The following is a 20,918-nucleotide window of genomic DNA, read 5'->3' on the forward strand; positions in this document are numbered from 1 at the left end:
CCGGCAGATTACGGAACAGGTACGTAATTTTTAGAGAACTTTTCTCTTCGTGTATGCACTGAAATTATTCAAGGAGAGTCCAAGACGACTATGGAACTATGTAACATACCAAACTCAAGTTTGAGTTTCTGTCTTTGTCTGGGTGTATATATATGTCTATGAAAATCATCAGTATCTCGATATTCAATAATAGTCCTCCTTTCGCCACAAATCACAGGCAATCTCCCTGATCTAGGACCTAGACGTGCCAATTACGGCAACTCCTCGATGCTCTCCACGTATTCCTCCCCATCATCGTCAAGTAGCTTATTAAGTCCTCATAGTTGATCGATGAACGTCACGACTATTGTTGCCACGAGAGAAGTTGAAAAAAATGTCAGTTTAGAACAAAGCGCGTGGGATCCCAACGTCGTGAGCCAGTCAATACCATTCTTGAGGATGTGTTGGATGTGTTGGACAGTGAGCTTCAACCAGGCTTTAAGTGGCCAGAATCATTCCAGTAGCTTATGCTCTAGCGGAAAGTGGTTCGTGTAGGCGCGCACTCGAGGCAGACTAACGAGTTTCTAGAAGCCAAGATAGTACCTCTCGATAATATTGGACGTATTGATAGGTGGTAACGAGAGTGAGAATCGAAGGCAATCCAATGAGATCAAAACGTTTACCTGTCACTTGTCTCCTGATGCTATTATGTGTCCTCCTGTCCTGGTATCTTGTTGTTATGATGTGGCGATGGTTGAGCTTATAAATGGCTCAAGTCATTTATAACGACTCATAAATGGTCCATGTTTGAATGCCATTAGAGGGACACATTTGTCTTCGAGCGTGACAACTAAATTCTGGGGGGAAAATGTGAATTATTACGGTCATTAAAAAATTCCAGCGAAAAATTACGTTTAATTTTCTGAGAAATTTTACCAGAATTATATCAACATTTTGTTGGGCATTTTTCGGTCATTTTCACGCCCCTTTTCCTAATAGTTGTCTAACACTATTCTGACAAAATCTCGGAGCTTTTTTTAATAATTTATCCAATGACAATATCGAGAAGAAAAATATTGATGTTTTCCTTTTTCTATCCACGTTATTCTTTTGAGTCCTCTTCTTCCTTTTCTCGTATTCTTTTATGATTACATTCCCCAATATTTGGTATTGGATATTCATTTCGGAGAATTCTAGAGGTAAAATATGAGTTAGTAATATCATCCAGTTTGATTACATCAATAATTGATGGAGAAAATGAAATGCGATATTTTCTTTCTCCCTTTTCTCTTCATTATAATGGAGAAGAGAGGAGTTTTAACAAGGGGCTTACCCCCTTTGTTCTTCCTTTATCCTCAATGCTCTTCTCGCCTGCATTATCTATGATCATGTTTAAAAGTCTCGTTCGCTCATAAAAGTACCATCATTTATTCGAACGTTAGAAAGCCTTTCAGAGCATCAAAACATAAAAATGGAATGTACCATGTATTTCACTGTCATGCTTATATGCTCTTAACGGTATGGATAATAATGAATAATGCGATTTTCGAGAGGCCTTTGTTCTTATGGGTCAGGATGAAAGTAGACCCATTAATGTATGAATTATGAGATTCGATTTTTTTGGTTTAAATTTCTGATACCATTTTTACGAAAGACACTCATTGTCTTGGATTTTCCGTTCTAGTTTAGCCTAAGCAAATCGTGGATCAAGACTTAAGGTAGCTCTGCCCTCAGGTCGGTATATTACCGACCGCATACGGTATTATCTACATTACATTTGGGAAAGTATTAAAATCATTTAAAACATTGCCTCTTTATAAACAAATAATAACACCTGCTTTCGGACGGAGGATTACTTTTTACGAAGTGTCAACAAATTTATTGACTTTATTACTTCTAATAAATAAAAAATATAGCTTATCTACTATAATTCTTATCGCAAGGTGCCGTCGAAGGGCAATTATCGAGAATCGTGGAGATTCTGCATCAGTTTGTCACTCTTTTCTCATGCCAGTAGAATTTTTATCAAAAATATTTCTCCCTCTCCAGACTCTCCTTCACTTTCTTTCTCTTTTCACCCTCAATTTATTTTCCCTGGTATATGTCTAGTTCGTTTGAAACTCAAGGACGAAGGGTAGAAAATACTACCTGCATTTCAATTGTCCATTCACATTCCCCAGTGGCAATCGAACCTGAAATTCAATTAGAATTTCAAAGTGTCTTATATTTCTAGTACCATATTTCCCTCCAACAGTACAATTGATTTATTACGGATGGAAATTCAATGGTAGGCGATGGGTTGTGTCACTATTACACGAATTTCAGACTTCTGTTTGTACAATATTCTCAACAAACAGAACAATTGATTTATTATTGGTGGAAATTCAATAACAGACGACGCCCTGTACCATTGTTAATTAACTTTGTCGCTAGCACATTCCTGGCAAAGTGAATACTTCGTTGACAACGTACGCTCAATAGATTGCTGACAATGGATGTGTTATAAACGCTGGTGAAGAGCAACGGATTGGAGTAAATAATTTTCCGGAAAACAATTAACTTTGATTATTGAAGTGGAAGGAAAGAGAATTGAAGATTAAATGGAATTCAAATGGCAGGGGGGGGGGGGTGTGATCAATTTGCTTCGGCACCGGTTTGGAGAGACGAGTGGATGTAGGATAATAATTCACACGACCGAACGTCACAGATCAATACCGGGTAGCATTAAAATGGTTAAACTTTCTGTGGGCCAAGTGCGTGACGGACGTAATGGATCAAGATAATTGGCTTAAAAATGCATTTTTATTGGGATCGGTAGTTCCCCGAGCACGATTTCGCGAATTGTTATCCAGTGTTATCGATGTTATTGGACTCCTGGGGAACGACACTCACGTTTAGTAAGAATGACTATATTTTAGTGAGCATTACTATGTTATTGTGATGATGACTATGTATGCTGTAGTAACGGTTAGAATAGGGCATGTTAAGGCTTTTAATGGTAGTGGACTCGACGAACATAGTAAAAAATACAATTTTGCTGTTTTACACAATAAAATTATTATGACGGTCTATTGGGAAAACCGTTTACCGTATTATTATATGGAAATAAATTGTGGATAAAAATTAGACTCCTAGAGGGCGAAACGTGGGGGGAAATGACAATCAAACGTTAACTATTAACGAATAGTAGAGTTCAATATGGACAAATGAATATTTGTGAGTAGTTAACGAATCGCTCATTCGGATGGTGAATGCCAAGTCGATCAAAGTTTATCAACTATGGAATGTCCATAATAGTTTTCAGTTAAATAGATCGTTTGCAAACTATTTTTTTATATTTTTTTTACACAGGAGTTTATAAATCAAAATCGTCGTGGATGACTTTTCCAGTCAGTCTCTCGTGTTAAGATAATCTTTTATAACGAAATTCGAAAATAAAGTGACATGAAAAAACGGGGTTTAAAAAAATCCTGGAGTTTCTTTTTAAAAAACGTACGTCGCACCTTTCTCCTAAAATATCTCATGCGTAAAACTTCCTAGTTTCAAAGACACGTGCACAATAATGTTAATGAAATTTATGAAGTTTTTCATCGTTCTCCTATCCCTTTGAAACAATAAAAAAAATGTAATAAATCTTTTATGGATGATGAAAGAATACTTTTTTCTTATGCTTCAGGTCTCAGCACCTCGTTACCCAGCAGTCGTAAAACTTGGCCATGCACACGGTGGGGTTGGTAAAGCTCGTGCCGAGAACAATCAGGAATTCCAAGATTTAGCATCACTGGCAGCACTAACAACTACATACAGCACATCGGAGCCTTACATCGACACAAAATACGATGTTCATGTGCAGAAAATCGGAAACAATTACAAGGCATTCATGTGAGTAGTTTCCGGAATATAATTTTCAGTTCAATTGCACGATTTAATTATCCCTAAATTTAATTCACCAATTGTTCCCTCATTTTTCCAATAAATTTCATTAGGCGAAAGAGCATCAGCGGTAATTGGAAATCCAATACGGGATCGGCAATGTTGGAGCAAGCATCTATGGCCGAGAGATATCGAGGATGGGTTGACCATGTTTCTAATTTATTCGGGGGTCTTGATATTTGTGCGATTGAATTATTGGTGGGTAAGGATGGCAGGGAATATATCATTGAAGTTAATGACAGTGCATTGTCGTTGATGGGAGACTCGCAGGAAGAGGACAGACGTCAAATTGCTGATCTTGTTACTGCGAAAATGCAAGTGAGTGGCAATTCAATTATGCTATGGTACGGTAGATAAAGGTGGCATTAATGAAAATTAATTCAGCAATTAAGTCAATTCAAACAAGTGGATATGTTAATTTTTGGGAAGTCAGCAGGGCGTACAAAAATTATTAGTGGAAACTGAGAAATCGCGATGTCTCGAAAATTTTTAATGACGAGGTATATACGTTATGTTTCGAACAAATATAACTGAATGTTTCAATAAAATTGAGTATATAATTAGATATATACTTACTTAAACTTATTTATAAACTTGAACAGTTGTAATAATATAATTACGTTAAGTGTATTTTATGGTGTATTCAAATTAGACCCAAAATTGGTAAATTAATTCAACATCGATGGAAGAATAGCCGTCCGATAGATGAAAATATCTTGCATCACATATCGAAATTATTAATTTAAATATATTTTTTAGTTGATGGTAGTGGATTTGATTTTCAATGACATGTCATATTTTATCTTGGTAGGTTTAAATTCCATGTTTACCTATGAAGATGTTTCGTTAATAGTTGAAAATTCAACGAGACAGAAAAATCGTTTCCACCCCAATCTCTACAAATTGCGATTTCATAAAAAATTTAACAGCATTAATTTTGGGATTCTGCGGAAAGTGTCTGCAAGTGTATTTTACTTATTTTCGAAGGCTTGCTGTAGACCACACAGTGTCTTAACCAAGACAGCATCCAGAGGATCAATGTCAGGTGCGAGTCAAGCTACGAGTCCTGCGGATGAGCGCGGACCACCATCTGGGCCTCCGCCTGGACCGGCGCCAGTACTGGGTGCTCATCCACCCATTGGCTCGATGAGCTCCATGGGCAGCATAGGCTCAAGCATCGGTGCGACCACCGGCGCTGATGTTACGAAATCTGATAGCCATGGACAACTCGTACGACGGGATTCCCAAGGTAGAGATAATTTTTTTAAATTTTTATTCCTTTTCATCTCATTATCAGCTGCACTTTGTCTCCTTTATTTATGTATTAACCGACAATGGGTGTTTTACAGTCATTTGGGTTAATACTACACATTACCTCCTGTGTGGCAAAAGGTCGTATGAACCCCGCTAAGGGAATATGAAATCGGGGCGATGTGAGTTCTTTGAAATAATTCGATCTCAACCTTTGAGGACACTTTATTTTTCGTACATATGACCTTTTTCCATAAATGTGTCTTGAATATTGAAACAAGTAGCGACCGACGTTCTCTGACAGAAGTGATTTGTTTGCGATTTGTTCCCATCCCACCCCGTAACCCTCTGTACTGCATTCGTCAAAGACGGGAAAGCCTCGCCCTGAGGGAAAAACTTGCCCAGATACATTTGTGTCTTTGACGAGACTACTGAAAAAACATTGAGATTTATTTTTAAAAAATATAAGACAAAGATGCGGGCGGTCATTTTTCATATTAAAAATATACATAACATCTCCCATAAAATATTTTATGAAAATTGCAAATCAATGTCATCATTTTTCTCTCTAATGAAACTTCTGAAGTAGAATTTTTTTATACACGTCTGAATATAAATCCTCTTACGAAGTCTTATAAAACTTCATTTTTATAGCTGTCAGCCCTCGGTCACATCTGCTGTAAAAATAGTAGCATTGAGCTTCCTGACACGATTCCTGACGGGGAGAATCTCATAAAAAATTTCTCCGCGCCTTTCCCATTTCCATGCATTTTCTATCATGATTATACGACAAAGAGTTCTCTGATCAGTGATCAATGACTTCGCCCTCAAATATGAGGAGCTCCACCGTAAAATGTCAAGGTAAATTGACTTAAATATTGGCCAGAAAATTCAGTCATGTAAATCCTAATGGTTTACATCAAACACATCAACTCGTTCTGATTCAATAAACAGGACAGAGAAGTCTGCAGCCGCAGTTTGTCGGTAATTGACTATCGACCACACTAATACTTCTTCAAACTATCCCCCCACACATATCCATAACTGAATTCACGATAGACGTGAGCTGTCCTGTCTGAATTGGGCGTGTCCTGCATACAATTACCCACGAGTAATTGCCCAGGTTTCTCCCCCTTTTCTGGGTGGCTGTTGGCAGAAGTTATGCTGTTCGCTTATCAAGTACTGGCCAACGGGTTTTTCCTACGTGAATAGTTTGATCTTTGTGAGATTATTCAAATCCCTCTGAGTAAAAAGTGCATTAAACAATCGTGGATTAAATATCTTTAACAGAGTATTTTTAAGAATTTTTCCCTTCATGATTTCTCAGTTAAAAATAGGGGTTGTACTTTAAGAGCCTCAAAACATTAAGTGGCAATCCAGTCCGATAAGGACCCACTTATCGCCCTGGGTATGTTAAAGGGCCAGATTGGTCGAACCGAGTAACAGAAAGCATGACTCATAGGAAAATGATTTTTATTTAGATATTTTTTCCTCAAGATAAACATCAATTACTAGCACCTGCGCTGCCACTTCACACGACAACAAAGCAGCGAAAATGACAGCTTATCCGACTGATTTTGATGGCCTTCCGGTCATATTAACCATATGATTCTGAGTGAAAATTAAAGTAGAACAACCATTTTTCCCCCAGTCGGTAGCAAAACTGCGATAATTTCCAAAAAGTTCACGAAATGATCAAAAATGTGATTTAGTGATCAGAAATTACTTATGATCGGAAATACCCCCAGTTACCTCACCTTAAGGTGCGGCGCGACATTTTCTTTTTTTTTTCAGATCGCTTTTCCTACAGTACAATTTGCCACGATTGTGTAGACAACTTTCATCTATTCTTTCTCTTCGGGTCTTGTCCAAATAATCTGTGTAAGACTGTCTTCAATACCGTAGTTTCCTATTTTTAATTACAGCGTCCCAATCAAGCACAGTGAGCAGTGCTCCGTCAACTGGACGTCGTACCGACGAGCCGCCGCCCCTCCCCCCATCGCGAGTGCCATTTCATCGTCAAGGAAGTCAATCGCAGCCGTCGACTGGGGAAGACAGCGAGGACACCATGAAAAATCTCCGGAAGACATTTGCTGGTATTTTCGGAGAAATGTAGAATGGGTAAATAAAAAAAAAACATTACATTATTCATAATCCTGGCTGATGCGATGATAGAGTTAAGTTTTGGGCATTAAAATATAATGAAGAGATAATTAAAAACGAGGGGAAGAATGAAAATAATAATTAAACCGGTATTCTAATGAGGGGCAATGGGAAAGAGAGAAGGAATCATGGCGTCTGGACGAGTTGCGATCACCTCGACGTGGAACATTAAATCCTGGAAGATTAAAGCTCACTCGTCCGACAGTACTTACTCATATATTCGCAGATTATACCGGGGAGAATTGTATATTTGTGGCGAGAATTTTTTGAGTTGATCGCAGCCGAATGAACTTTTTTCGTACTGAACTTCATTTTTTCTCAGTCAGAAATTGCTAGTAGTTGTTTCCGAAATTTATGGAAGAGAATGTTACTGCAGGAAATAAGTTGCGATAAATTTCGCCCTTCAGAGGACGAAACGTCGGACGAAATGAAATTTAATCACGTTTTATCGGAAAAATTACACTTGGGAGTCTTGTTTTTGCAATAAAACTCATCCTTGTCTCACATTTCACCCTCTGAAAGTCCAATTTTGGTCAATACTCGAACGCGAATTTTCAATTAAATCCAAAATTTCAGAACTTTTTTCTGCTTAAATCGCTTTCAGTGCCACATGGAGAGAAATATTCCATCTAAATGACGGAACTGGAGCTCGCGTATTGTTTACTACAATAACTAATGAAATTCAATTGGCTGTATCGTAATTTCTCATTGAAAATTGTAATAAAAATTACAAAATGTTAAATGATTTTCAATATCAGGATGTTCTGAAGTTTCACTGAAATACGGAGACGGTGGAAATGTTCAGAATTTGTGGCAGGAAATTTAGACAGACTTTTCCAAGAGTGCATGCTTCCCTAGAATTTTTATAAAAAATTACATCAAGGTTCCCCCACTAAAATTCAAAAATAATTTTCGTTGTATTTTTTGTTTTGCCAATATTGCGATAACGTTTAATGGCAAACGCGTATATTTTATCGCGATTCGGTCGTCACCTCAACACACTGCACCGAAAATTCGAGATAACATCGCGACAACGATTGAGAATCCAGTGAACAATGATAAACCCGATCGATCCGAGTTATTATTTGCATTATTTTGTAAAATAATATTATCGGAGATAGGACGTATTTGCGAGGAGGTACTGCAAACGCACAAGTAGTTGTTAAGCACTTTCGGCCCTCAAAAATGTCAAAATTCGTGTTGCCATTGAAAAAATAAAAAAAAACCAACAGAGCGACTTAAAATAGCAGTTGAAAAGTCGTAACCAAATTCTTTAATGATAATCGGTATGATCTGCTGATTGCGTGAAAAGTGGTACGAAGGACAGTCCAAGAAATTAACATGAGTAATAAATGATAAAACAGTTTGGCCTATCTGCAGTAATTGCATTTGCGAATAAAACCAAAGTAAATGCAAATGAAATAAACGGAGTTGAGTGAAGATAATCAAAATGAATGGAGAGAAAATTCGAGGGGGTTGTTAATAATGAGTATGAAGGATCGATGAATGCAAGCGCGCAGCCTCGGTTAATGATAAGAAAAATCTCAGGGGTGCTATTCAGTGCACTAGGTAAAACGTTAAGAAAATAAACACAAAACAAATCTTCTTTAAAAAAAACGAACAGATGATAAAAATAGACCAGCCAATTGTGTTGTAGCTGAATGAGATCTTTCTACATAATAGAGGCCGATAAAACAAAAAAAAAAACGAAGAGATTAACGAACAAAAAATAAGCGCTGAATAAAAGTCATTAAGAGCCCGATAAAAAATTCCCTTCTAACCAAAAAAATAACAAAGAATTAGCAGAATGAAATGCGAATAAAAGTGACCTAAGACATATAAAAATAGTTGAAGTATCAAAAAAAGAGGAAGATATAAAACAGAAAAACGAAACTAATGGAAAAAAAAATTAATACAAAAAGCCCACAGTGCCATGTTGCTTAGATGAATGAAAAAAATTGTTAACTTCTCCAAATTCTCGTGTTACGTGCTATAATCATTTATTCAATGAATGATTAACAACAAATCTACCTGAATAATCTCTAGATACAAAGGAGAGAGCACAAGCACGCAGAGTTGGATTTTTAAATGGCTGAAGTTTAAAGGCACGAAGTTGAAATAACTCAAGTGTTACCATAGATCATAACTTGATAAGAAAAGTTGTTGAAAAAATAATAAATCGTGTATCAGAATTTTTATAAATAATTTCGTTAAGTTTACTTCCAAAGCCGCATTTAGCAACATTTCAACAATTGTTTTCTTCATCCAATGGACCGAAAAAAAAGAACGAAAAAATCATTTATTTATATCATGTATTGGTAACAATAATGAAAACTTAGCAATATCGTTGAAAAATACTCAATTATAATAATTGTTAATTATGTAATAGTAAAAATTTTCTACGCGTCGCGGCTCTACTACGAATAATTGTTACAGTTAACAGTCTCATTATTTTCATGAATAATTCGTGAATATTTTGCTCATTTCTCCCTCTCGAGATTATTTTTACCTTCATTATTAATTCTTATCTATGATCGTGATGTCAAATATAATTAATTTAAACCTACCCTTTCCAATTCCCGCCCCATCCTGATATCCTCGAAACTAATTTTACCTGGTAATTAAGGGTGCTTGTGAAGTATATAATGATTTTATGAGCCTCATATACATAGAAATTAGATTACCTGAGAATGGAGGTGAGGGAGGCTGCCGCGACACAGATTTTATTATCTGTGGTCTCTCTCTCGCTATCTCTATTTTCAATTTATTCATCATCTTCTCCAGTACTTCGTCCTGCAACGAAACTACGTATAGAAAAAAAACCACAAAAAGAGTATAGAAAAAAAAATGACGAATTTAGGAATAGACTTTCAATGTCGACTGAATAATCTCATCTGTTACTGCATTTAATGATACTCGAGGGATGAATTTCTTGTGAACATAACATGAGAGCTTCAATTCCAGAGTAATAGATTCTAACTTCTCGTGCATGTATCTCAATGCTATTATAATAATACAATTATTAGTTTCTACGTGGAAACTGATGAAATTTCAAAAAAAAGACAAATAACAAATAGTAACAGTAGACGGATTGAGGCGTAATAAATTGCCCACAATAACCGTTAAATGTTACCCTCTTGATTTCAAGCGCGTGCTAGTCACATACATATATTAACAATAAAACACTATATGAGAATGGTTATTGCATTGTAAGCCACCATTCTCATTTATTATCATGATATATGTGTCATATGTGTGTTATTTAATCTCGTAGCTACGTGTCGACCATTCCAATGCGCCGATTAAATTGAAATTAAAAAAAAAAAATAATAATGAATGCACAAAAATTCACAAAATTATCGTTTGCCGATTAAAAATTGATACTGCATATTCACGAAAAGGAAATATCAAATAAAAAAATAATAATGAAATTGTGGTGTTGCTGGCGCGGCAGGCATTACTCCAAAATAATTTCACACATCAGGATTAATTCAGTGCAAAATTAACAACGAAATTTGCATCACAGGATGCTGTTCAATAATCAATTAGACGATGAAAGACTTAATTGAATGGAGAATTTTGTGAAAATTGATAAAATCTATTGATATTGTTCAGCAGCCTGTTAATTAAACGTTCGCATAGCTTATCAGCGAAACAAATATCTTAATTATGTGATTATTGATAAATACAGTAGCTGCAGGCACACTAATTATTTAATAACCCAGAATAACTACTGACTAACTGATTAAAAAATTTAAACAAAACCACGAAAATACCAAAGATGAAAAATATTGTTAAGAGGAAGATAAGTTGAGGGAAGGATTAAATCATACTTAAAATGCGAGTTCTATCTGTCATCGTTATTATTAAGAATTATCGGAGTTTGGAAAAACTCTAAAATTAGGATTAATTATGTATTAAGAGTATAAACATTTAGTGTGAGGGCGTAGAACAATACTTATGGATAGTGATGTGAAAATTCTACGAAAAATGAGTGTAATGAATTAATGAATTATGTAATGGGCCCAGTATAGATGTATCAAGGTGCTTGATACTTGAACTTTCATATGAATTATCAAATTTCACTGGTTGAAATACCATTTATTCTGATGCATTAGGGCTTAATGTTTAATCTCCCTGTGAGGATGAACTTCGATTGTCACAATTGCAAGCCAAACTCCAGCGCATCATCAGAAATGTGAAATTGTTCATTTGTGATTTCAATCTCTTGTGGATATGAGCCACTGGAAGTTTGATAAATCGTTGATATCCTCAATTTGGAGAGATACTCGAGTCATCACATAGATATGTTGAAGCACATTTGTGCGCTCCAGTTCTCGTCTCATGGGGTAATTGATGATTTATTTGCTTTAGTGATAGTGTCTACGATTATTCACCTTGTAATTGCATTAGATTATAAAATGATTATAGAATGAACAATTGATGGCACATAGATGTGGAGAAAAAATAATAATTCATCAAACACGACGGAGGAAAGTCTATTATTTACGAATCGACGTTAAATTTTTAATCCAATACATAAATAGATACTTAAAGATTATCGGTAAATCGATATGTACTGTATAATTATCGAAATTATGGGGAATTTTCACTGTTGGTAATCGGTCTACGTTGATTAGATGAAAAAAAAAGGAAGAAAAAAAATGTATTATTTGAAACGTGTGTTTCGCATGCCGTATACTTATTGAAAAATGAATAATTGAAACTCACGAGTGTGTATTATTTTTATCAATTTTGAGGAAAGACAAAAATGATAAGTAATTATTAATCAAATTAATGACGTTACCGGCTGTCGTAATAATAAACAAATATATATATATATAATGCTATCTATAGACAATTGAAATACGTTTACATATTGATAAACGATTTATTTATAAGAAATGCACTGTTATAACAAGATACTTGAAGTGTAATTTAAACGGTCATTTGTGTGTACGATGAGAGAAGCTGTGCCACTTTTATCCACTCGATATCATCCCTGAGAAAAGAATCGAAAGATTATGGGGATGATTGGGGGAAGTGTGAGTGGTGCATCTTCAGACCGAATTTAGAGTTGGCACGTTATATATTGAGATGCCGATTAGAATGATCTGTTAAATTATTATTGATATATTAATATACCATAAGATAATGTAACAGCAGAATAAAAAAAACATGGGGTCGCAACAATGTCAGATGTGTTATTATTTTTCCAGACTCAAGGTATAAGAATAGTACTTCAACGGTATTATTCTTCCTGATAAATCGTAAGTGACATATATAAAATGTTATGATGATTTCATGCGATGACGAGAACAAAAAGAATGTGATTCTGTCGATGAGCCAACTCCAGTGCTCTATTTGCATCACTTCGTTACAATTCAGTGGATACGGTAAATCGAATTGAAAAAAAATCCTTTTTCTCGTTTTGCAACTCGACTGCAAAATTTTTGGATATCTTTGTGGCTATAAGATCAGCATTTGGATAGAATTGCAATAGAATAATTAATAGAATGTTCCATAGAAATTCAATGGAATAGATTTTTCTATTAAATTTTTTCATCCACGACCCGTTGCTGTATTCCTTTGACGATTTCATCTGGAAGTTGTTGTATTGACATCGTTGGGTGTTTACGGGTCGTTGCATCAGAAAAATGTCTTATCGAGCTCCGTATTCAGGGAACAATTGCGGTACATGCCACCGCGACTTAGTTGATTGCTGAAGGTGGTGGTGCGTGGGTAGAACGTCGTTGGTACCGTGTGAATTGTTGGGGTGTACCAGCCGTAGTCCATTGATGTGCTGCGGTAGCAAGGATGGGGTTTCGATGCTTCTGTTTGTCGGTAGCCTTTGAAAACACCTGAAATTTAACGAGGAAATTTAGATGAGTTGAGTTTAATTGGAGTTTAACCCTTCAATGAGGCTCTTTCATTTCTGAATCTATAGCGGGCTTAATACATTGCAAATTTCATCACATTGACAGATGGAGAACTATAAAAACAATACACAAATGATGCTATAGTAAGGGAGATCGGAGCATGACGGGGTAACTGGGACTTCAAAGAGCTCGAAAATAAAATCATAAAAAATGAAAGAATTGGATAAAATACAACTTCATAAATAGGAAATGTAGGAATGAAGACAAATATGATCTATGTCCTTTTTCTAATGGGAGAATATAATCAACTTTCGGTATACGAACACCCCCTCTGACTCTCTCCAATAACTCAAGACTTTTAAAACTCACAATATTCAGTAATCAATTATTAATCCAACCTTAATCTTATCTAAAGCACATCAATTCCCACCGTTTAAACTTCTTCACAACTGTAAGGCTCCTCACTTCCAGTGCTCTCACACCTCACCATTCCCCTGACAACCGTCAAATTACTGCTCAAAGTTCCATCAATGATAAACCCGGGTTCAATCGAAACTTTCCTCATCATCTCGAAAATTGCCATATCAACGGATTCAAGTTCATTTCCACTGAGAAACAGAAACGACAAACACTCGAGTCCATCGAAGCAACCAGTCTGCAGTGAGGCAATACGATTTGCATTGAGCCACAATGAATGCAATGAAGCCATATTCCGGAAGAGTCCACTGGGAATCGTGACAATCCGATTTCTGGATAAATCGAGTTCATTGAGTTCTGTCAAGCCACGAAATACATCCTGATGAAGTGAAACTATTTCATTTCTGGAGAGATAGAGAAGATCCATATGTGGAAGACCATTGAATGTGCCAGTGGGTATTTCGGAAATCTCATTGGCATCAAGAGCCAATGTCTCCAGTTGTCTCAGTCCTCTGAATATATTTTTCCTCAGGACAATTGAATTGTTGGTAGCGTAGAGCTCCCTGAGGGATGTCAATCCCTTCCAAATAGTTGGTCCCAATCTCGTTATGCGATTACCATCGATCAGAAGTGTCTCGAGGCTCGACAGTCTCACAAATGCACTGTCCTCAATTTCATTGATATCGTTGTTTTTGAGATCGAGATATGTCAATTGATCGAGTGCATGGAAATAATACTTTCTGATGACTCGAAGCCGATTGTCAGACATGTAGAGGGCTGTGGTATTTCTCACGTCATAGAACGATCTCTCTGACGTATCAGTGATATCGAGTGACTCGATATGCAGTTCGATATCGTCGATTGTTTGTACTGCATTTGCGTCCTCGAATGCGAGATTTTGGAGGTGATTGAGATCGTTCAGGCAGATGTACAGATGATTGTGAATACGACAGTCCGTTGTACCCAGTGGGTTTGATGAGCTGGTGGTGAAGACACGGAGGAGAATGAGGAGAATTGCCGAGAGATTCATGACGCGGTAATCACTTCGGACACACTGATTTCACCATTGGGGCAACTCATTGACTTCTGATGGAATAAGCAATCGAAGGGGAGAGAGGCTCAGTTGTGGTGGCTTGATAATTTCAGAACTGGTGGGAATTTATGTGGACTGAGCAACCTGAATGCTGTTTCAGTAGCGACATGGTAAATTGAGATGATTTACATTTGTCTTTTGATCCCTTTTTGATGGATAGGGGAGGATGGAGAGAAGGACAACCAGTTTAGTTCATCCATCATCTCCAAATCTCTTCGTTTCGAATCATTTTTAATGCTGCAATGGTTAATTCATAATGGGGTACTAAAAAATGGAGAAGATTTTCTTTTTTGTTTATTGATATATATTTGTAGAGTTGTTTTTTAATATTCGATCGACAATTCTTGATCAACCCTTCGAATCGCCTGATCATTCCCCAATAATTAATTATCATTGATAACTCCTTCGAGTATTTTTGGGGAATATAATTAGGTATATGGAGGTACGTAATTTATGAATCTAATAATCATATGGGCTGGCTGGAACATTTACGTCTGAATGTGATAGTGGATTCGACAACGAAATCAAGCTTCATTTTATCCAGGACCCTCCAGTCTGGAAAAGCCAGATAGTTTCAAGATTGGGTGGAGATTCAAAGGAACATACATCGCTGAAGTTGGATCAATTGATCCCATCGCCAGAATAGACATTTCTCACCTGGGGTCTATATCACGAAGAGAAGAACAAATAACTGGAGTTTGTGGATGAGACCCTCATTGGGACATTACCTAATTTTTTTTTGGGCTCTTAAGTCGAAAAATTAGTCACAGGGGCATTGCCTATTTTTTTTGGGCTCTGAAATCGAAAAATTAGGCAATGCCCCAGTGAGGCTCTCATTCACAAGCTACAAGATATAAGTATGAGACAGTTTCTGTTGACCATTTCCATAGAATTAACTAAAAACGAGTAGAATAATGTTTTTTAAATTGCGCCGATTTGTTTACCGAAATTCCCAAATATTATCACTAATTTTTTTCATCCGTGAATGCTTCTATTCGGAGCTCAAATCTCAACATCCCACTCTAAAATCGTTCGTCAAGCAAATTTGATCGGCGGAGCTGTCTAGTTTTCTCATTGCAACGCTATATCGAATATTATGAGAAAATTTAATACACAATTGATTAGATAATTTCAAATGTCTCATTGTTTATATTTGTTTTACTCACTAGACTTATAATTAGATAAAAAAATTATGAGAGCGGATAAGAGCCTCGGGGCATTGCTCGTTACGCTCTCGTGCATACCGTTATCAATGAAAAAAACGCGAAAAAATGTGATACAGCACATGGAAATTATAGAACACAGTGCAGTTAACACTTTCCACAAATTATAGGGAGATCGTGGAGAGGGAGTTTTCATATTCATGGGAAACTGTGACAACTTACGTGGATACATAAATCTCAGTGGGAGATTGGTTGTACGATAAGTCTCGTCTGTACGTGGACCCGGAGGCTGATAACTTTCTTCGTTCGCATACGTTGTCTGGGTATCGCTGCATGAGCGCGGAATTTCAAGCATTTTTTTTGTTTACTGTACAAAAATTACCAGAAATTGGCGATCTCTCTTGGGTTGGAATTCCGGATAGCTGTTGTTTGGGAATTGTCGAAATGTGTTTGTTCCGTTTCCATGGGAATCATTGTAAACTTTCCAATACCTCCATTTGTCTATACACTAGGGAAAATAGAATTTCATTGTTTCGACATTTTAAATGTTGACTTTACCAGCGCCGGTTCCCTCGAGAACCCAGATAATGACGTAGTTGTATGAAAATGAGTCATTAGTCCATTGAAAATATCTGATTGCAACCGCTTCCGTTGATGGTGTCTACAATAAGCTTTAAGATCGACGGAGTGCGATATGTTCGAATGAAAATGGATAATACGATAGATTTGAACCCCATGTGGTTTGGAGTCCTCCGAATCAACGATTGAAACGGACAATTTAATCACGTAATCCATAAAATGTGCCCAGCAATTTCGTATCTATTGGCATCCTGCAAAAACTAATTAATTTAACTAATGAATTTTCACAACAAAATACTATTAATAAAATAACTGAATGAATAAAATATTAAGTAATGACAGTGGATAAGTCTCATGAATGCCTAGACCAATCAACGGTACTAAGTTTATCAAGAGAATTTCATCTGGACTCATTATTAATATCTCCTCAGGATCTCTCAGCTGAGATGGGTTTTTATTAAAAGAAATAGAATTTCTCCCACGATCAGTATGAACTCACTGTTATCTCAAAGTCAATTAGTGTGATTTTCGAGATAAATGAAGATTGAAAAAACGCCGAATTCTTCGCGCAGAAATTTAAATTCCAAATAAAAATAAAGAGTTCACCAAAGCTTCGAGATGTCGCTCATGCTCGATCACACACATGGCTCCATCTGTCATGAACCGTCAGTACCATTACTACAGAAGACATTAAAGAATTTCCTGGACCCGAATAACCCCAATGTACTTACCCTGCGAAGAATTGCAAATGGAAAAACTAACTAATGTAGATGGTTGTTAATCGTTAGTACATTATTGTTCATTATTGTTCAACATATGCTCAACCTGTGGCGACCTCTGTATGCCACAGGTTGAACGTATACAGTACTGTACAGCACAGTACAGTATACTGTTTTGGCAAAGGGGATAGACTGACGTAGAGGCGTACGCCAATGCTAGTACTGACCCCGGTGGTAAGAGGCACTATCGTCAATTCTGGCGACAGGGTGAGCAGCTCGAAAATTCGCTTGCTTATTAAAAAAATTTCCATATATTCCTAATTAATATTAAGTGATGAAACCAACGCTCTTTAGAGGAGAATTAAATTTCCCTTCGTCAACCCAAGTTTCATCGCTTAATCTCGAAAAATTAACATTAAAGCTCAATTTAAATAGTTGATTTTTTTTCCGGCCAACATCATGGGTAAAATTAAAATGATGATTGTTACTTATCCAAGGGGCTACAAACCAAATAAATATATGTACAATGATGTGCGAACGATGTACAATCATCTATATTAATTAGTTTTTTCGTTTGCAACTCCTCGCGAGCTAAGTGGATTGGGATGACTGAATGTTTACATTCTGAAGAATTTCATCAGCAGGCCTACATCTACGACATAGTTGTCCAAGGAAAGCCCTTAATTCCCATTCAACATTTTTCGAAAAAAACTCGACAAAAACTAATCAAGCATCGTAACAACGATGTCGTGTCACGATAACGGTGTACAAAGTATCGAGGAGATTCGTTACGGATGTTTACGCACACCAAGCTAAGAATTAAATACAAAACAGTGTTGTTTGAGTGTCCATTGCACTTTGGAAAGGAGTAAATAATTTTTCTACTTTGATAAACACCATCAGGAGGGTTAAACATTGGCAGAATGCAACAGGAGGGAACACCTAAGTTCCTGAAGTATCATCAGGGTAGCGTGAGAAGCGTCGCATTCAGTCCAAGGGTATTTTAAGAAATGAAAATATTTATTTTTAGCGTTATTAAGATAAAAAAGGTTCAGGTAGAGTTCATAATCCAGTTGCATGCGTGTGGTTTTTTTGACTCAGGGGAATCCTAATTATGTCAGGAATTATTCATGGCACAGTAAAATGACAGCTGGGATTTTTATTTTGGATTTTAGCAGATATGACACAGTTTTTTGACATTTCCTACTGATGTGAGTGTAGGTGATGATTATTACATGGTTGCACTAACAAAATAAAATTGAAATTTTAGAAAAATTAATTGTACCATAATTTTCACACTTTCACGTTTTTATGCACAACAAGACGAATTTTCTCTTATACTCCCTTTTTTTTTATTGATAGATAAATAGAACTCTGAATTCTCGTGGACTTCTTAATGAAAACTAATTTTTCTTTCCACAATTTCCATCTGCTTAGAGACACCTTGACAATTGTCATTTTTATAAAATTATGAAAAGCCTACTGAATCTTCTTTCAAGAGAAAACGAATGAAATTCCAGAAATTTCTATTTTTTTTCAAAATACAATTTTCCAGCAATGTAGCAACTTAATAATAGCGATGTGTAAAAACATTAATACACAGAAATGAATGAACTTAACAATTTTGCATGCATGTCCTCCATTTTTACATAATACTTATAAAAACTTATTTAAGTACGTCTAACAATAGCGCTACATCTCCCTAAAATTAGTGACATATGATCCATATGTTGACTCTTCCAGGAAAGGTACTTATTTTGCTCCGGAGGTTACGATGGAAAAATTATATTCTACTCTGCCCTGCGGATGGAGTCACTCATGCACTATCAGATAACACCGCATTATATCACCCAGGCCAAGAACGTCAATGCTGTTAAATTCACCTCAGATGGATCCAAAGTAGGAATTTTAGTTTATTAAAATCTGCTTATTTGCTGCCAGTTAATCTATTTTCATCCAATTATCAGGTCATTGCAGTTACCAATGCTCGTAGATTAGTGGTAATTGATGTTGAGAGAGGGACACAATTGTTGAGTTACGACAATTGTGCATTTGGGGGAAAGGACCGCACTGGATTGGCCACTGATCCTGCTCGGCCGAATTTAGCTATTTCTGTTGCTGTCAATGGAAAAGGATTGACACTGGTTGACCTCAGGATGCCTCTGCCACTAGATTTTATTTATGACGTAAGATTCACACTTTTAAAATTTTTTTTTCCATTTGGAGGGCAGAATAATAAATAATAATAAAATTAATTTTTCTCTTGGTACAGGAAAATATTGAATGATGAGGCTACACTTTGTTGTACATTTTTCTAACGAACCGCTTCTGTTTTTTAATTTCATTGAATGACTCAATTTCATGATGGTCTTGTCCTCCACAGTTACATCGCTCTGTCATAAGGGATATATGCTTTTTGCCGTCCTCGTGGCCATGGCAAAATTCAATATTGACCGGTGGTACCGATGGTACATGTAAAGTATCATCCCCCGAGGGACGGGTGTTGCATTCTTTTCAGACTGGACACAGTGTCAACACTGTTTGTGTCACACCAGAGCCTTTCAGCAGAACCGCTGAAGATGGATATTACAGTATGTTTACTATTGAGTACTAAATTGACACTAAATTGATCGGAAATGTTTGATCGATTTCGTCGATATCAACAATTTTACGGTTCATTCGAATAATCATTTGCATACATAACTAATTGCATTTTACAATCAATTAATCAATATCGAATTGACCGAATTATTTGAGTTGAAAGGATTGAATGGGATTGAACTGATTTCATGTGCACGAAACCTCTGGGAAAAATGAGTAATATTTTATTTATATCTTTCCAGGTTTAATAATGAGTGGAGGTGAACTTGTATCCGCTTACGTACCAAACACTGGTATCCAGCAATTGCTCAAGGAACACAAAGACTCACCAGTATGGAAGTTGCGTTATACTTCCAATGGAAGTACTTTATATTCTGTCTGTGACGGAGGAATTCTGAGACGTTACAGGAGGTACCCTGATCACCATGAGCACATTGGTGAGGTCTATCGTCACAAGGGAGATATTCAGGACCTTGATGTCTCCGCCTGGGACGAATGTATCCTTTCAAAATATTTAAAGCTTTACTTGCATTGAAAAACGTCAAGGCATTTACGGCGCCATCAGGGAGAATAACAAAAGTCAAGATCTTACTGATTTTTGGGGGACTACGTTCCTTGATTTATTATTTGACATTCATTTTGGTTTTGCTATACACTTCTTATTTATGCAATAGCCCCTTTTTGATATAGAAATAAGGCTCTTTCTTAACAATAAAAATCAGACGTTATCACGGCTTCCAAAGATCGCAGCGTTGGAATTCTTCTTCTCGGCTCGCCCAATCACGGTTTCACAGAGTACACTGAACTCACCTGATGTCTAAAAACAGTAAACTCCGTCCTGTCCACCGATGTCAGCCGAACAAGCCCGAAATTAATGTTAAGAATATTATTCATGTTGAATATAAATTTTTGTAACTTAATATTAAAAATAAGACGTTGTTATTTTAGTACATAAGGAATTTATTGAGATATTGTACAGTGAAGGGAATTGGAAGGAAATAAAAGAGGAGATGAGTCCACAGGGAAGGATTTATCTTTTTCTCGGAATATCTCGTGAGGTAGGTGATGCAGAAATGTTAAAATACTTCCTGAACTGCCAAATTGTGTTTTAATATATTTTTCCGATTTTTATGGCTTCCGA

At 36.4% G+C, this 20,918-nt stretch overlaps 3 protein-coding genes across 7 annotated transcripts in view; 2 read left to right on the plus strand and 1 right to left on the minus strand.

Annotated features, from left to right (window-relative positions):
* The window catches only part of LOC135163810 (synapsin), a 71,665-nt gene extending 61,012 nt beyond the window's left edge, over positions 1–10,653 (plus strand). For all 4 annotated transcript variants that reach the window (XM_064123626.1, XM_064123625.1, XM_064123623.1 and 1 more), the window contains exons 7-10: positions 3,656–3,861; positions 3,966–4,230; positions 4,900–5,161; positions 7,089–10,653. In XM_064123626.1, coding sequence (XP_063979696.1) covers positions 3,656–3,861; positions 3,966–4,230; positions 4,900–5,161; positions 7,089–7,279 — 924 coding nt within the window. In that variant the 3' untranslated portion in view covers positions 7,280–10,653. The remainder of the gene's footprint in view (positions 1–3,655; positions 3,862–3,965; positions 4,231–4,899; positions 5,162–7,088) is intronic.
* Positions 10,654–13,046: 2,393 nt separating this feature from the next.
* LOC135163811 (leucine-rich repeat transmembrane neuronal protein 2-like) lies at positions 13,047–14,749 on the minus strand. Of its 2 annotated transcripts, none has more exons than XM_064123629.1 (2): positions 13,636–14,748; positions 13,047–13,187 (listed from the first exon to the last, which is right to left on the minus strand). In XM_064123629.1, exon 1 carries the CDS (start codon positions 14,650–14,652, stop codon positions 13,639–13,641), a length of 1,014 nt encoding a protein of 337 aa, XP_063979699.1. In that variant the 5' UTR covers positions 14,653–14,748; the 3' UTR covers positions 13,047–13,187; positions 13,636–13,638. The 2 variants fall into 2 exon arrangements, with proteins under 2 accessions (XP_063979699.1, XP_063979698.1); XM_064123628.1 differs by having other exon boundaries at positions 13,049–13,187; positions 13,604–14,749.
* A 3,039-nt stretch (positions 14,750–17,788) lies between these two features.
* LOC135164116 (uncharacterized) lies at positions 17,789–20,784 on the plus strand. The gene is made up of 6 exons (XM_064124190.1): positions 17,789–18,174; positions 18,920–19,075; positions 19,144–19,362; positions 19,560–19,767; positions 20,020–20,274; positions 20,500–20,784. The coding sequence occupies exons 1-6, from the start codon at positions 18,100–18,102 to the stop codon at positions 20,589–20,591; spliced, it is 1,005 nt and encodes a 334-aa protein (XP_063980260.1). The 5' UTR covers positions 17,789–18,099; the 3' UTR covers positions 20,592–20,784.
* Positions 20,785–20,918: the final 134 nt, after the last annotated feature.

Source organism: Diachasmimorpha longicaudata, chromosome 6 (assembly GCF_034640455.1).
Source record: "Diachasmimorpha longicaudata isolate KC_UGA_2023 chromosome 6, iyDiaLong2, whole genome shotgun sequence".
In the NCBI taxonomy this organism is placed as follows: domain Eukaryota; kingdom Metazoa; phylum Arthropoda; class Insecta; order Hymenoptera; family Braconidae; genus Diachasmimorpha; species Diachasmimorpha longicaudata.

Excerpts from the sequence above, each read along its gene's own strand:
- LOC135163811 (XM_064123629.1), bottom strand. The coding sequence starts at position 14,652 with ATGAATCTCTCGGCAATTCTCCTCATTCTCCTCCGTGTCTTCACCACC.
- LOC135164116 (XM_064124190.1), top strand. The coding sequence starts at position 18,100 with ATGCAACAGGAGGGAACACCTAAGTTCCTGAAGTATCATCAGGGTAGC. Across the intron at positions 19,076-19,143 it reads TCACCTCAGATGGATCCAAA|GTCATTGCAGTTACCAATGC; the intron begins GTAGGAATTTTA and ends TCCAATTATCAG. Across the intron at positions 20,275-20,499 it reads TGTCTCCGCCTGGGACGAAT|ACGTTATCACGGCTTCCAAA; the intron begins GTATCCTTTCAA and ends AATAAAAATCAG.